At 39.7% G+C, this 14,197-nt stretch overlaps 1 protein-coding gene across 2 annotated transcripts; it reads left to right on the forward strand.

The window, feature by feature from the left end:
• The first annotated feature begins 522 nt into the window (after window positions 1-522).
• Window positions 523-14,047, forward strand: pnpla3 (patatin-like phospholipase domain containing 3). Of its 2 annotated transcripts, XM_046379290.1 has the most exons (10): window positions 523-708; window positions 885-1,164; window positions 2,128-2,360; window positions 2,450-2,515; window positions 6,123-6,332; window positions 9,813-9,873; window positions 9,999-10,175; window positions 10,314-10,446; window positions 10,616-10,723; window positions 12,061-14,047. In XM_046379290.1, exons 2-10 carry the CDS (start codon window positions 978-980, stop codon window positions 12,299-12,301), a joined length of 1,416 nt encoding a protein of 471 aa, XP_046235246.1. In that variant the 5' UTR covers window positions 523-708; window positions 885-977; the 3' UTR covers window positions 12,302-14,047. The 2 variants fall into 2 exon arrangements, with proteins under 2 accessions (XP_046235246.1, XP_046235245.1); XM_046379289.1 differs by lacking the exon at window positions 523-708 and having other exon boundaries at window positions 817-1,164.
• Window positions 14,048-14,197: the final 150 nt, after the last annotated feature.

Consider the following 14,197-nt stretch of genomic DNA (forward strand, 5'->3'; position numbering starts at 1 on the left):
GTTTTTAATTGCATCTTTTGCTTACAATTGCACAATGTTACTGTATAATTTTCCTGTAATATTCTCAGTATGGTGTAGGGTGTATAGTCCGGTCTCTTTCAAGACTTCATTTACTGTTGGCACAGTTGGTTCTCTCAGCATCCAGTGACACACAGGGAGAAATTATTCCTCTAAATCATCAACATGCAGATTTACTAATCTATGGCATCAAACTGAAAACTTTCACAGCTAACGTCTAGGCCTACAAACCTTGCGTTTGTTTGGTAAAGACAAGCCAGGTCGTTTTTGTGTGCGTGTGTGTTTTTCGTTCCCTTTTTCAGGGGACCGTGACATCACGACGCGCCGTCTATCCCCCTTGCTGGCGATTGGCTCTTGTACAGAAAGGGGAATTGATAGACGTGCAGTAATCCAATCATGTTTTCCGTAGCGTATGCTGCCTTTAGTGTGCCTCGTACATCTTGAAATTAGTAAATAATCTGCGACATTACCTGCATTTTGTGGTTTAACTTTTTCATTCATGTGATAAAATGGCATATTATGTTCATATAGTCTCCAAATACAGTGAAAAAGCTAACGAAACGTTGTGAGAGTCTATCAACATTGGACAGTAAAACAGTATTTGACAAAACAATCATCTCGTCCAGGCGCTACAAGTGCGTGTACGTAACATACAAGTGAAACTGCAGTGACACTTATACTTGGTTAAATGTAAGTTTTTCATACCACATACAAGTTAATATTCCTTTGTGAAAACGCACATTTCCTGATGTACTAGTGGGTGTCGGCCTTTACTATTTCTGACAGCGGATGAAGACACCATTAGTTCTGCGTCCTCCCTGAACTTCCCTCTATAGAGCCAGTTGTTGACCTGCTTTGTTTTGCAGTCCGCTTCTGCTGTCAGGGTGGCTACAGCTCAGCCGCTGGACATCCGGTGATCTGTCCACTCTCACGGCTCCCCAGCCGGGGCATGCCCCGCCATGTTCGACCTAAACGGAGGCTGGAACCTGTCTTTTGCCGGGTGCGGGTTCTTGGGAATTTACCACATCGGCGTTGCCAGCTGTCTTCTGGAGAAAGCACCGTACCTCGTCAAAGGGGCCACCAAGGTGTACGGAGCTTCTGCCGGTGCCCTGACCGCTTCGATGCTTGCCAGTCAGGCATCAATAAGTAAGACACCTCGCTGTGGCTCGCTAGCCTGGAGGACACCAGAAGTCCTTTATATTACTGTTGTTATTATGGCTTAAGCCTCTTTCAGTTCAGTTTCTTTCAGTGAAGTTATTCGTGTGGAAAAAATGTAGCTGAATTGTAGAAACACTGTATTACTAGTAGATTTTAGTGTGGTTTTGTTTGTTTCTTTTTAACATAACCAACCCAAACGTATATTTTATGACTCTCCTATCAGTTAATTTTCATATGTGAGCAGGTTCAGTTTCTCTTTGTTCAAAACATACTAAACCTGACTATCAGTGTCTTTCTATTGCAATTCAAATGTGGACATTTTAAAATCAAAAGAAATAAGTATGTATAGCTAAGTGCATGCACTTACTGAAATAAAAAGTAATTCATTTCAATATAAATGTATTGTTGAGGTGTAATTACACTTTTAGTGTTGGGCTTTCCCAGTGTTAATGATAATCACTTCAGCTGTGCAAGATCAGATGTGGTGTTATCAGTCACTATCAGGGTTAAAGTGCAAAGCTGAGTATGTACATCCGACTGATAATGGCTTTCACTGATGTATGCTCGGCATGTGTTTACATGGGAAACAGTGAATCATAAGAGAATGTGTTCTTGCTGTTAGCAGCGTGAGCTGAGGGTGCCCTTTCGTTTTCTTTCCTATGAATAGGCGATCATAGCGGCTGACATCAGTAGACGCACACAACGCAAATACAGATCGATTTATGTGTACCCACCAACAAAAAGCCGAGGTGACCTCATCATGGGCTCACTACTCAGAAGAGGGCTCTCATAGGTCACTGCTGGTCACTGACTCTAGTGGATTTAGTGAATATTGATCCAGTTGCAGATTGATACTTGAAGAAGTGTATTTTTAATCACTAGGAAAGCATTTGTACCTTCAAAGTCCTGTCTCCTTATCCTGAGCTTTTTTTTGTTCTTTCTCATGTGTAGCTAAATGCTGTGAAGATGTAATTGAGGTGGCAAAAGAGGCCAGAAAGAGGAACCTGGGCCCCTTTCATCCTTCCTTCAACCTGGTCAAGGTTTTAAAGTCTGGCCTGAATCGTGACCTGCCCGCTGATGCACATGAGCTGGCCTCTGGGCGGCTGTGTGTCTCCCTGACCAGAGTGTCTGATGGAGAAAACGTGCTGGTGTCGGAGTTTAGCTCCAAAGAGGAACTCATCCAGGTGCGGGGAAGTGGTGACATGGTTATCTTTTAAATGTGAAGCTGCAGGAAATGGATTTCCTTTGGTTTAACACTGCGCTCTGTCCACAGGCACTGATTTGTAGTTGTTTCATCCCCGTCTACTGCGGCCTGATTCCTCCATCCTTCAGAGGAGTGGTAGGTGTCTGTGGTTGAATTGCTACTCATCAGTGGTTTATTTTGTTTTGCCCTGTTAGGATGCACAATTATTTATACAAAATCACATTTCACAATTTTTATGTCTTCTAGAATAGTCACACTGTAGTCAGTAGTCATGTTCTTGCATGTGATCAAAACCATTAATTGGGAATCATGTGCCCATTTGACAGAAAAGTAAGTTAAAAAAGGGAAAAGGAGACTGTAGTAGCAAAGGAAAACAGAAATTGCACACTGTGGTTTTAAAAAAATGTAGCAACGAGCAAACTTAAAGAGGAAATCCTCAAAATGTGGAAGTATTAAAAGTACATCATGGTCTGTAATTTGCAGATCATTTGGATTGCATTTGGGTGCAGCTGTGAACCAAAAACTAAAAAAACTAAAACAGTAATCCAGTAAAACCTGAAAAGGGGACAGGGAAGATACTGCCCTGGGGGGAAAAAAAGCAAGAAGGGAAAGGCAGGTCAAGGTACAAGAGAGTTATGTGGTCATTTTATATTTCATGAGAAATAATCAGGATTAGTCATTGTGCATGTTTGAAATTTGCCACAGTAATCACTTTCTGATACCTGTGCTGCTTCACTTATCAGCTGCTGTTGAACTTTGACAGCAATCTAATTAAGACTGACTGGGAGACTGAGTTTTCAGTGTGCATAGGCAGCACACATCGGACCGGTTTCCCATCCTCTGTTTCCAGGTCATACACAATCATAGCTAAGACAGTCAGACCGGGTTCAGTGATGAATTTAAGTGTTATGTGTTTTTCAGAAGTTATGTGGTAGTAACAAAATATGTACAAAGTTCAAGCAAGTTGCAGTGCAGACAGATAAACCAAAATAATGCGTCAGATTACAGTGTAATAAAAATGCAATAAATAATCACAAGATTCTAAATTTACAATCCAACAATTCGTGAATGTAGCTTCAAAAAGTGTCAGTTTATGCGTTCAAAGTGTTTGAAATTGTAGTTGAAATGTAAGGAGATGTGTCAGTTAAAGTGTATTCAATGAAAGCAGTTGAAATATCAAGATAAAAACCAAACACAAAGGTCAGGCGCTTCCTAGTCGAGATACAGTAGATAACAGTACTCATCCAGATGACCTGAAGTGAACCTGCACAGAGTAGCCAGAAGGTTTCAGTTTCAACATGCCACAATTTAATGGAAGGTAACAATTTGTTGGAAGAGGTGTCCGTAAGACTGACACGAGACTGTCATGATCGTGAAGGAATCTTTCTCAGTGTGGTGATTAAGTCTCATTAGATCAATTAACCACAATCCTGATCCCATTAAGAATAACCTAATTGAATGAATGACCATTAATGACAGTGATAAACAGTCACAAATGTTTATAAAGATTATTTCATGTTTTGGCAGGTGTCATGGACCCCTCTTTAAATAAAGTGATGCCAAATGTAGTAAATAATATACATGAAATATATGAAAAAATGTAAATGATTTAATGATAAAGCAGTGAATAATCTCTATCAATAATCTCTATCAACTGATTTCTGCCCGTGAAGACAGAATCTGTAGGCAAGGGACTACATGGGAATGTTCTGATTACCGTTTGTAGTCCAAGTAGCATTGACCAATCATGTTTGAGTGAGCTTTCGTTCGCATGCAAATAAAGAGTTCGTGTGGAGAGCAAATGAGGTGGAATGCATTAGCCAGAATGCAATCTCAGTACTTATTGTCTGATGACAGTTAAGCTCTTTATTAGCTTCTTTTTTAATTTCTATGCATTCATATCCTCATATGCTTTGTAGAGATTAGCCAAAATGTTCGCTTGACCTAAGTTGTTATTCGTACTGTAAACAATGATCTGTGCACAGACGAGGAAGTCTCATCTGTTAATATTATATCCAGTGGTTACACCAAGAGCCGCGAGATATTGGCTGTTGAGCCCAGAGGCTAAACCATTGCAAGCAATAGCATTGAGTTGAGAGATTCCATAGAAACATCACTGTGGTAAAACATGACACCCTCTCTGCAGACATGTTGGTGCATTTGAGCCTCCTGTGTCAGCCTTGGTGCCAAACAGGGAACACAGTAGCTTAAATGTACGTACACGTTTCTGTGTCGTTTGCAGGCCTTTTACTGTGCATTCTGTACATTGTGTGCTTTCCGCTGCCTAAACAGCCTGCTGCCTCAGGGCCCAGTAGTGTGACTCATTTGTGTGACTCTGTGCATTGGTTTGCAATAACTCAAGGAATGACATCTTGTGAATAAAACTCTGCAGGTGCTCGTATTTTCCTGTAAAGAAACTGATATGTAATTGTTTGTTCAGTTCTTAGAAAGTTCCTTGAAAGGTCTATGTAATTTGGTGCTAATAACAGGAGAAATGGAGACACTGTTCAATACATAAATTATAATATAAATGATTGAATTATTATTGTGTATAAAACAGACATGCATACAATTAAATGGTAAAAAGTAAAACTAAAAAGATATATAAATAAAATGATTACTTGCTACTTGCAGTCTGTATGGTCTCAGAAAACTTCGTCCATTTATTTCTATAGTGGGAATTTACAATTTTTAATTTTCCAGGAAACATCCTAGGAAATTACAGATGTGATTTTAACAGCCAGACATAATATACAGTATCTCAAAGGGCTTTACAGGCCCACAACAGCATGCACAAAGTCCACAAAATGGTATTGCTCCAATGCTAATGTAGTAATCCCAATATTACAATAAATCACTAATTCAGGCAAAAGTATCAAAATACAAACAGTATTCATATAATCTGTATCATTGACTGTATGTAAAGATGGATAACATGACAGCTCCGCACTTGGCAGAAGCTACACTGTTTCCAGTGTTAAATGCTGTTAAAGGCTCTATTTTTAACCCAAAAGCAAGAGTGAAAATCGTAAGATCCCCCGTCACAGTATTTGATACCTGGGTTCTATCCAGAGGGGTTCTATCCTATCGAAAGACCTACAACACTTTCTAGATGTCATTGATCTCTATGCACATTGAACCATCCTGACCTCCATTTCCTCACTGACCTATATTCTGTCAGGCTGGCAGGCTGCGTTTTTCACCCATTTAGTTGGCTGAATGCATCTCTGCCAAGCTGAATGGGATTTTACAACTGGCACACTGAATAAGGTTAATTCCTTCTCCATGACATTCTAAGCGCTTTAAATGAAAAAGTCCTCCTTTCAATTTCCAAAATTCCGTTGACTGACCTGATGCATTTCATTACATAAATAAAAGTGTAAAGTCTCTAAAACTGTGTCACACACTCACACATACAAAAATGGTAGTGTTAAAGACATGAGGGTGACAAATTGTGTTCTTGTTTTGGTACAAAGTGTTTGGGTTTTTAGTTCTGAAAGGCTGAAGTGTCTTCATTGCGGATGGCTTTGTACATATTCTGGCCCCATTTTCATGGTACAGTAGCCAAGAACTACATTCAGTATGTTTCAGTGAGACCTATTTTGTAATGGAAGGCAAGCAGATTGCAGTGAGCAGTCGGTGAAAATATTGCATTCTATTGTGTCAGCAAAGTTTGAACGACTTAGTCAAAGTGGATACCTATGCCTGATGTCTGTCTTTATGATTGTTTCGGTGTATTTAGCGTTACGTGGACGGCGGGATCAGCGACAACCTGCCTCAGTCAGAGCTAAAGAACACCATAACCATTTCTCCCTTCTCTGGTGAGAGTGACATCTGTCCACACGACAGCTCCACCAGCTTCCATGAGCTCCGTTTCACCAACACCAGCATCCAGATGAACCTGGGCAACATGTATCGCCTCAGCAGAGCCCTGTTTCCACCAGAACCAAAGGTGGGTAATCCTTCAGCATCACATGAGCGGTGAAGCCCAAGGGCTTCATCTGGCTCACCAAAGCTTTCCATCCAGCCAAAGCTTCCCTTCACTGAGCTACAGATCTCATAAATGCAAATTTCAATCTAAAAATTGCTTCATAAACCATCCTACTGTATCTCGATTGGGATCTTTGTGTTTTTCCTCTGCATGAAAAAAACTACACTTAGAAAAATAAAGTGACTCTATGTAAGGTATGGAGTAGGGCACAGTCAAGGCGTGTATGGTGGGGGCCATGGTTAGAGGTCAAAAATCTATTCATGACCAAATGCACTGCAGTGTAGTGTACGGTGACCTAATGTCCCAGGACATTGTTCATTCTTAGCCTCCTCCTGGGCAGTGGTGTGGGGGAGGGAAAAACAGGACACCAAGAGAAAGAAATGGAGCAAATGAGACATAAACAAACTTTCAGAATGGCAGAGAATGGATTCAGACATCTCTGTAAGGAACGGTTCTAAATGATCTTTAGTAGAAAATGGGAATGCCAGTGGCAAAGCAGTCTAAATAATCAGTATTGTATTTCCAGGCTGTGTGTTGATCTTGATGATTATTATGTTAATTTACTTTAATAAACGTCAAGCTTTTATTGCATACTTTTAGAAGTACTTTCAATATGTAAATGTACTCTTTGTTTGTAGTAGCATCTTAAAGTTTTTATCAGACAGGGGAGGGATCCTGTATCATTTGAGCCGAAGATGTTAAAATTCACAGTTGGCGCAGTGATCCATTAGATGCAGGGTCTCCCTCTCATTTGACCTCAGTCAAAAAGTGTGATCCGGGATCTTCACAGTAAGCTTCAGTCCTGGAGTAGGAAAAAACTTGCGGTATATTTCTTAGCAAACTTTTGAGATCAGAGAAAAGTAAACCATGATTCAATTACAATATCCAGCACCCAGTGGAAGAGGCCTAGTCCATCCTGAATAATTGTTAATTGGCAATTAGCCAAAAAGTCACAGCAATAGTTCACACATTCTACAGAATCAGATTATTTTTCCAACTCCATCCTTTCTGCTCTGTGGACCCACAGAATAATTAAGGCTGTCTGGTAGACCCACTTCACATCACTTGGATTTATATTCATTAGCCAACTGTTGTGACACATGCAGTAACATCCATTCTGTATTGTGGAAACATGTTGCCACGTTAGTCGCTGTTCAGCAAAAGTCAAAAGTTACAGAGTCTGTATGCGTAGCATGTATCACAGCTTTGCCTGCACTGTTTTGATTTATTTTGTTCCAAAAACAGATTGGAGTTACGAATCAACATTGTTTATTACAAGACTTTAAGTACAACGTAACCGAACTGCTAAAGATATGAGTTGTGATAACATAAAAACTGTGACCGAACAGAATGACCTTTTTAATTCCATCTAAGACGTATTTCTTTTCCTTGTGCTCAAGTACAGAAGCTTTCCCTACTGCCTAATACAACTGTACCACACTGTAAAAGAGATACCTTTCAACTGCTTCTTAACTTCTTAATTTATTATTAATCTAAGTGACTTGAACATTTTAAGACAGATGCCTCTCCGTCCTGTGGGGGCGAAGTCCCTTTAACACAAACATGAGAGCCGGAAAGACACAATTGTTGTGAGCCATTTGCAGATAACTTCAGCTATAGATGTGTCTGTTTGAAACCTTCATTCCATCACATCTTTTATTTCTCCTCTCCTTTTTAATCTTCACCCGCTCCTTTAACCAGCCAGTGACAGGACATCTGAATGTACTGAATGTGCTTTTGTTTTCACCTGCTCTTTCTCTCCTCTGTCCCATGTTTCTTATTATTCCCTGTTGCTCTGATGACTGTTAGCTAACCTTTAAGATGAGGTGAGATTTTACCTTGTTTGAGTCGAGCTGTTTGCTGGGCTGTTGTTATACAGCCCGCCTCCTGATCTCCTCACGTGTGCATGTGTGTTTTGCCGCCCGGATCCCACGATTATGTAACCGGGAGCACAAGTCTGTGTGTGTTGGAGGCATGTGTGTTTTTACCACATTCCTAGAGGGAGGAATTACTTCCCTGTACCACACCACGTGAAAAACAAGTCTGCCCATACGTGTCTGAGCCAATAACTCTTATGTCATCTTGTCACTACGTACGGCGTACTGAGGTGCAATGGTAAACAGAATTTGAAAGTCAACCAAGAGAGAACTGTGTGTATTTTAACTCATGATCCCCTGGTCTGACCATTCCAGCCAATAGATTAGCTGAGAACCTCTGCTGATGTCTCTTTTATGGAAGAAGTGGCTCTTACACAACATGACAAACTGACCGTAGGGGTACAGCTGTATCAAAATGACAGTGAGAGGCAAATATACTAAATATAGTGGAGTATATTCTAAATATTGTAAAATATAATATTATATACAGCTTTAAAAGAAATATTCCTGCGAAAGTATTAATAACTGCGAAAACAGTAATATAAAGTAAACTGAGTATTTGCCGAGTTCTTCTTTCCTACATGGTTTTATATTTCTCGAAATAACCATATTCACACTTTCACAGAGAGTTAGGTGAGACAATTGATACAACTTGAATGCTATGAATTCAGTATGGAAGATTAAATTGTTTAAATAAAATCAAATCAACCAGCGAAATAAAGTTAACTCTAATTCACATTGTTAAATCTATAAGCATGTACTGTGTCATAATTCAAATAAAATTAAATAACTTTATTTTCTTTGCAAGAAGTCTTGGCAGAAAATACATTGAAAAAAGCATTTTAGTGTTGTCCAGCACAGCATTTTTAGGCATTTAAGAATTCCATAGACCTGCATTGTACAATCTGACACTTTTATTGTTTTTAATTTAATTATAACACATAATGCACAATGCACAGTGTATTGCACTTATTATTTATTGTATTTTAATAACTAGAGCCGGTAGCGTAACTTACCAAAGCACAGAAGCACTTGCCACATGTAACTAAAAATGCAACATGTAACTCAAAATTGAATGGCGAGCAAATATCGTATCATGATGGCACAGGTGATTCACACCTCTGCTAATGAACCTGTTGTCTCATAATGACCAGTCTTTTCTCTTGTCTGCTTGCCAAGAAACAGATTTTGTTTAAATTATAATTTATTATTGGCGTTACAGTATACTGTAGGAAGGAGACGCTTGGATGGAAACAGTTACACAGACGAGCCGTGGTAGTTTTCAAACAAAGACATATCTTAAAGATGAAGATATGTATCAGTGTTTTCACATTATTTTGATCTTATTCAGTTGTTGACTATTGAATGGATATATCCATCCAGGTCTAAGGATTGTTAGACTATTAATTACAGAGCTTAAAAGAATTGTTGAACTTGAATTTTTGAACATAAATAAACCAGATGGCAGCATTACTCTCTGCTCACGAAAAGTCCAAAATCTAATTTAACATCAATCTGACAAAAAAGATAGAAAAGATAAGATGTGCTGTCCTCCTCTCCACAGGTACTTGCTGAGATGTGTCAGAACGGTTATACGGATGCTCTTCGTTTCCTCGAGGAGAACAGTGAGTATTCCACTGCCGTGTTACCATGGTGACTCTCAAATAGGCTTACCAGGTCATGATGCAACCCTATCAGTTTCTAGTCCAACCTTTGGACTGTGTCACTGATGTCATGTTTGATGTGCCAGACCTGTTGACGCTGGAGCGTCCAACCTCAGGCCCTGCTCTGCCGGAGAGCCCACCCAACTGCTGCTGCAAGCATACTGAAACCACCAAAGAGTGGGTGCTCCGGAGGCTCCGCCTTCTGCGTAAACAGCACTGGTGGCTGGATGAGCAGATTGTTCTGCCTACGCCCCTCAAGAAAGGTGTGGCATCATCCGACATTCTGTTTAGTAATGAAGATACGAGTTTTTTGCTTTTAATGCTGATATTAGCAAAGGTTGAAGGTTTTGTTGAGAACATGTGTTGTGTTTAATTGATCCTTTTTTCTGTATGTTTGTCAGTGTTCTGCGAGGCCTGCCAAGACAAATCTGGCCTATATACCATGGTGTCCAAGATGCTGCCAGTGAGAGTGGCCTCCTATATGCTCATGCCATACACACTTCCTGTGCAGTCAGCCTATTCAGTGGCCCAAAGGTGAGAATAGAGCTAAACAATGACAGTGGCTTACATTCAAGCATAAGTTTTCCGCTTTCATTTCCACAAATCATGTGGCTAAGAGTCAGTTCATGAAGTAGTCGTCCATTTTCAGTGTTAAATATCACTGTAGTGCTTGTTCATATAAAATCTGTCTGCTGTGCCTCAGGTTTGTCGAGTGGATCCCAGAGGTGCCAGCTGATGTGAGCTGGCTGTTTGGGGTGGCAGGTGACATTTACCGTCAGGCCTGGAAAGGAACATCAGCCACTTCTATGAGGTGACAAATTATTTTCTATACAGCTTGATAGGTAATGTGACACAGTTAAGATTTTTAAATAATTAGTAAGGTACCAGATCATGGTCCATCCTTCTCCAATTCAGGAGGAGGTGGGAATACACCTGAAGCTGCTTGTTAGCTGCCAAAAACACCAGAAGAAAAGCTTGTAAATAGTGGCAATTACAGTTTAATACAGCATTAGCTAACATTTATCTATAAATTAACTAATTATCACATTGTGAACCACCAACAAGAAAAAAGTTTTATTGCTTCATTGGCTTCAACTCCAACAGCTGCTCTGTGGATGGCAGATCATTTAGTGATTCATTCAGTGAAAAAAAATGTGTCCTGGGGATACAAATGTATCTGTCAGCTTTGAAAAAGATGCAAAATGATTATTGATTTAAGATGTTTATTGAAGGGTTTCAAAAGTTATTATTATGCCAAATCTTGAATGAAACATCACGAGAGAAAGGACCAAAGAAATAGTTGGGTGCAAATGGACTTCACAGTGTCCAAATTAGCAGCTAGTGATAAATACGTAAGTAGCCTTTTGGTATGTCTGAGGCAAGGGTAAATGCTGCAATCAATATGGCAGGTAATGAAACTGGGAATCATAGTTTGAGTGTCCGAGATAAAGATTGACTGACTACCTTTATGTATCAAACCAGGAAGCACTCAAAATTTTCTATTCATCATGTGTACAGACTTATTCCTGACACTCACTAGTTGACTCTGGACTCTTTACTGATGTCAGACTGACCGAAAAACATGATGAGACAACATCATTTCTGTTCCTAGGTCATCAGAGCAACGCAGTAAAAGATTGCCCCCAACAGACATCGGTCATAGACTGCCCAGAGTTTCAGCTCAAATCTTGGAGTGTCTTTAGCAACTGGACTTTCACGTTACTGACTCTATGCATTGCTTTGTGATACTACAGGAGTTCTAGTGGTATTATGATGTGAAATTTGGCCAACAATAGCCGGTGTTTGAGTAGACCATGTCATGTCATATTGTAATAAAACAGAAGGTTTTATCAAATGTAAGGAAGGCCCTATATCACCCTGACAGTGAATTAAGCATTTTAGAAAAACGTATGTTCATGAAGGAACATCATGGCAGTAAAGCCCTCAGTATGCTTCAAACAAAGGAACTGTTAGATCATCTAACAGGATCCAACGCACTTCTCCAACAGGCAGTCAGGTATCCACCGGTGACATTGGACCTTTGAAAGCCAACAAGTATTGCTGAAGGGATCGATTTGCGGTCTTGATTTTTCTTGCGCGTTGCTTCTATGCATGAATGTTGTTTGAAACAAACTCTTTGCTTTACAGTGAGCCGTGCTTGAGGAAATGCTTGAGCGCACCGCCTCTGCCTACAGAGTGTGACACGCCCACGGAGAGAGACAACCTGCCTGCCCTTTCCTGCCTTGACATACACGGCAGCTACTGGGAGGTTCCCAAATCTACCTCCTCCTCCCACCACCATCATTTTAAACTCACCCCATCATCTCCACAACAAGTCTGCTTCTTTGTCGGCTTGCAGGATGAACCTGACAGTGATGCACAGCAGTAAAATGATTCAGGACCTGCACTTTAACAATGACATTGTCAAATTTCTACTCTCTCTGAAAGGAGCTGGGGACTGGTGATAGTTATATGTATTTGGAGCAATCATCAGCAGCACAAACTGTTTATTATGCAAGTGTTGTAACGAGTGCTCCGGGAAGACAGCGTCACAACTTAGTCAGGATCATTTATGTGTTTTGTGAGCTGTTTAAGCATACAACACAGAACTGTGAGTAGTTTTACAGTCTTACTACAACAATACCTACCTGTTTATTTGTAATAAACCTCATTCCTCTTTCCGAAAGAGACGCAAAGTCCCTTCCCTTCCCTACCGAGGGACCATGATGGGACCTTATTTCAGAGAAAATGTTTGTAGTAGTTAATGGTGAAAGACTAACCATTTTTTAAATCCTTGTGAACTGGGTCATGAATTACACATAATGTTTGTTAAAAGATCAAGAAAGAAATGGTTTGTCATAAAACTGCCAAAGTATACAATTGAAAATAAAGTAATTAAATGACGTCTTGTTTAACACTCACCAGTCACACGTGCCAGCTAGCTTACAGAACCAGCTAACTCTTGTTTGTCTGGTCTTTGCTAATGTAACGGCCGTGTTGGTGATGCTGTGAGCAACGAGAGGTTTCGCGCAAAACTACATCACGGTTTTCTTGATTTGCAAAAATTCTCTTTGAACTTGACAAACATACGTCAAATTCATGTCTCAAATCAAACAGGGTCCAAAAATTGTGCATCTCTTTTCATTGACTACCATTCACATTTAAAATAACGTCCCATGGGGGATCCCCTAAAGGTGCAGGACTTGGTCTCTATTGAAGGTTTCTTTGACTCTCTTGGTTATTTTGTCCTTTTGATCATTTCTGTTGATTTCTATAGTTATGTGATATCTCCAGGAGAAGGATGAGCGAGTACACCATTATGCACATCTGTACTCTGAACACACAGGGCTTAAATTGGAATTCGGTGTGGCTAACTGAAGTTTAAGCCTGAAATTGATCAGAAGTTGCAATATTTATTATTTATTAGAAAATTTTACAGAACAGACTCGGAACAGAGCTTCAGATCAATGTGAGTCCTCGCTTAACCCTAGTCTCCAGCTTTTTAGATGACATGATGAAATTTCTGGCAGGCACATTTCTTAACATATCCAGAAAAGGAAGTTGTGTCAATTTGTTTTTGACTGTATTTCCTCCTTGGCTACAGATTGTTGCAGCTGGAGCTCAGCACTAATAATTATTGTGGTGAGAAGAGTGTCATCTTAAACAACAGATATGACAAAAATAAGCTCCAAATAGTAATAATCTAAAGTGTCCTTTAACTGAGATGATGTCAAAGATTAGTCAGCAGAACTCTATATTAAAACAAATCTACCTAATAAGACTTGCCACTTTACTCACTGGTCACCAACATTACTGGAATCTTTGCAAGTTAATCTAGCCTAATTCCTATGCATAAATCCGGCAACAGACCTCCATGATGTGAGGTGGCTGCTGGGAAATTTTTGACACAACTGGAGAACCTTTGTAAAGATCTTTGTTATGGCTTAATTTGCCAAAATGAAGCACTGATACTGACTGTGCTGATCAAAATAGTGTGACCAGTGTTGTAATATCAGTGTTATCAGAGTAAATGGTCTTACTAACTTGTAAATCTGTTTTATGACTCTTATCATTTGAATGTAAAGTTATGTTAATGCCACTGTGATACTCTCTTAAGATTAAACATTTTAAATTGGTTGTTTTCTTTCTTTGTCTGCACAACAGCCAGGATGGCAACATAACAAACCATGATACAATTCGACAAATTCAGGAAGAATTTCAGAGCTTTTCAAACAAACTGAATTTACATGACAGGAATGTCCTGTTATGATGAATAAAAATAATC

Source organism: Scatophagus argus, chromosome 22 (assembly GCF_020382885.2).
Source record: "Scatophagus argus isolate fScaArg1 chromosome 22, fScaArg1.pri, whole genome shotgun sequence".
Lineage (NCBI taxonomy): Eukaryota > Metazoa > Chordata > Actinopteri > Scatophagidae > Scatophagus > Scatophagus argus.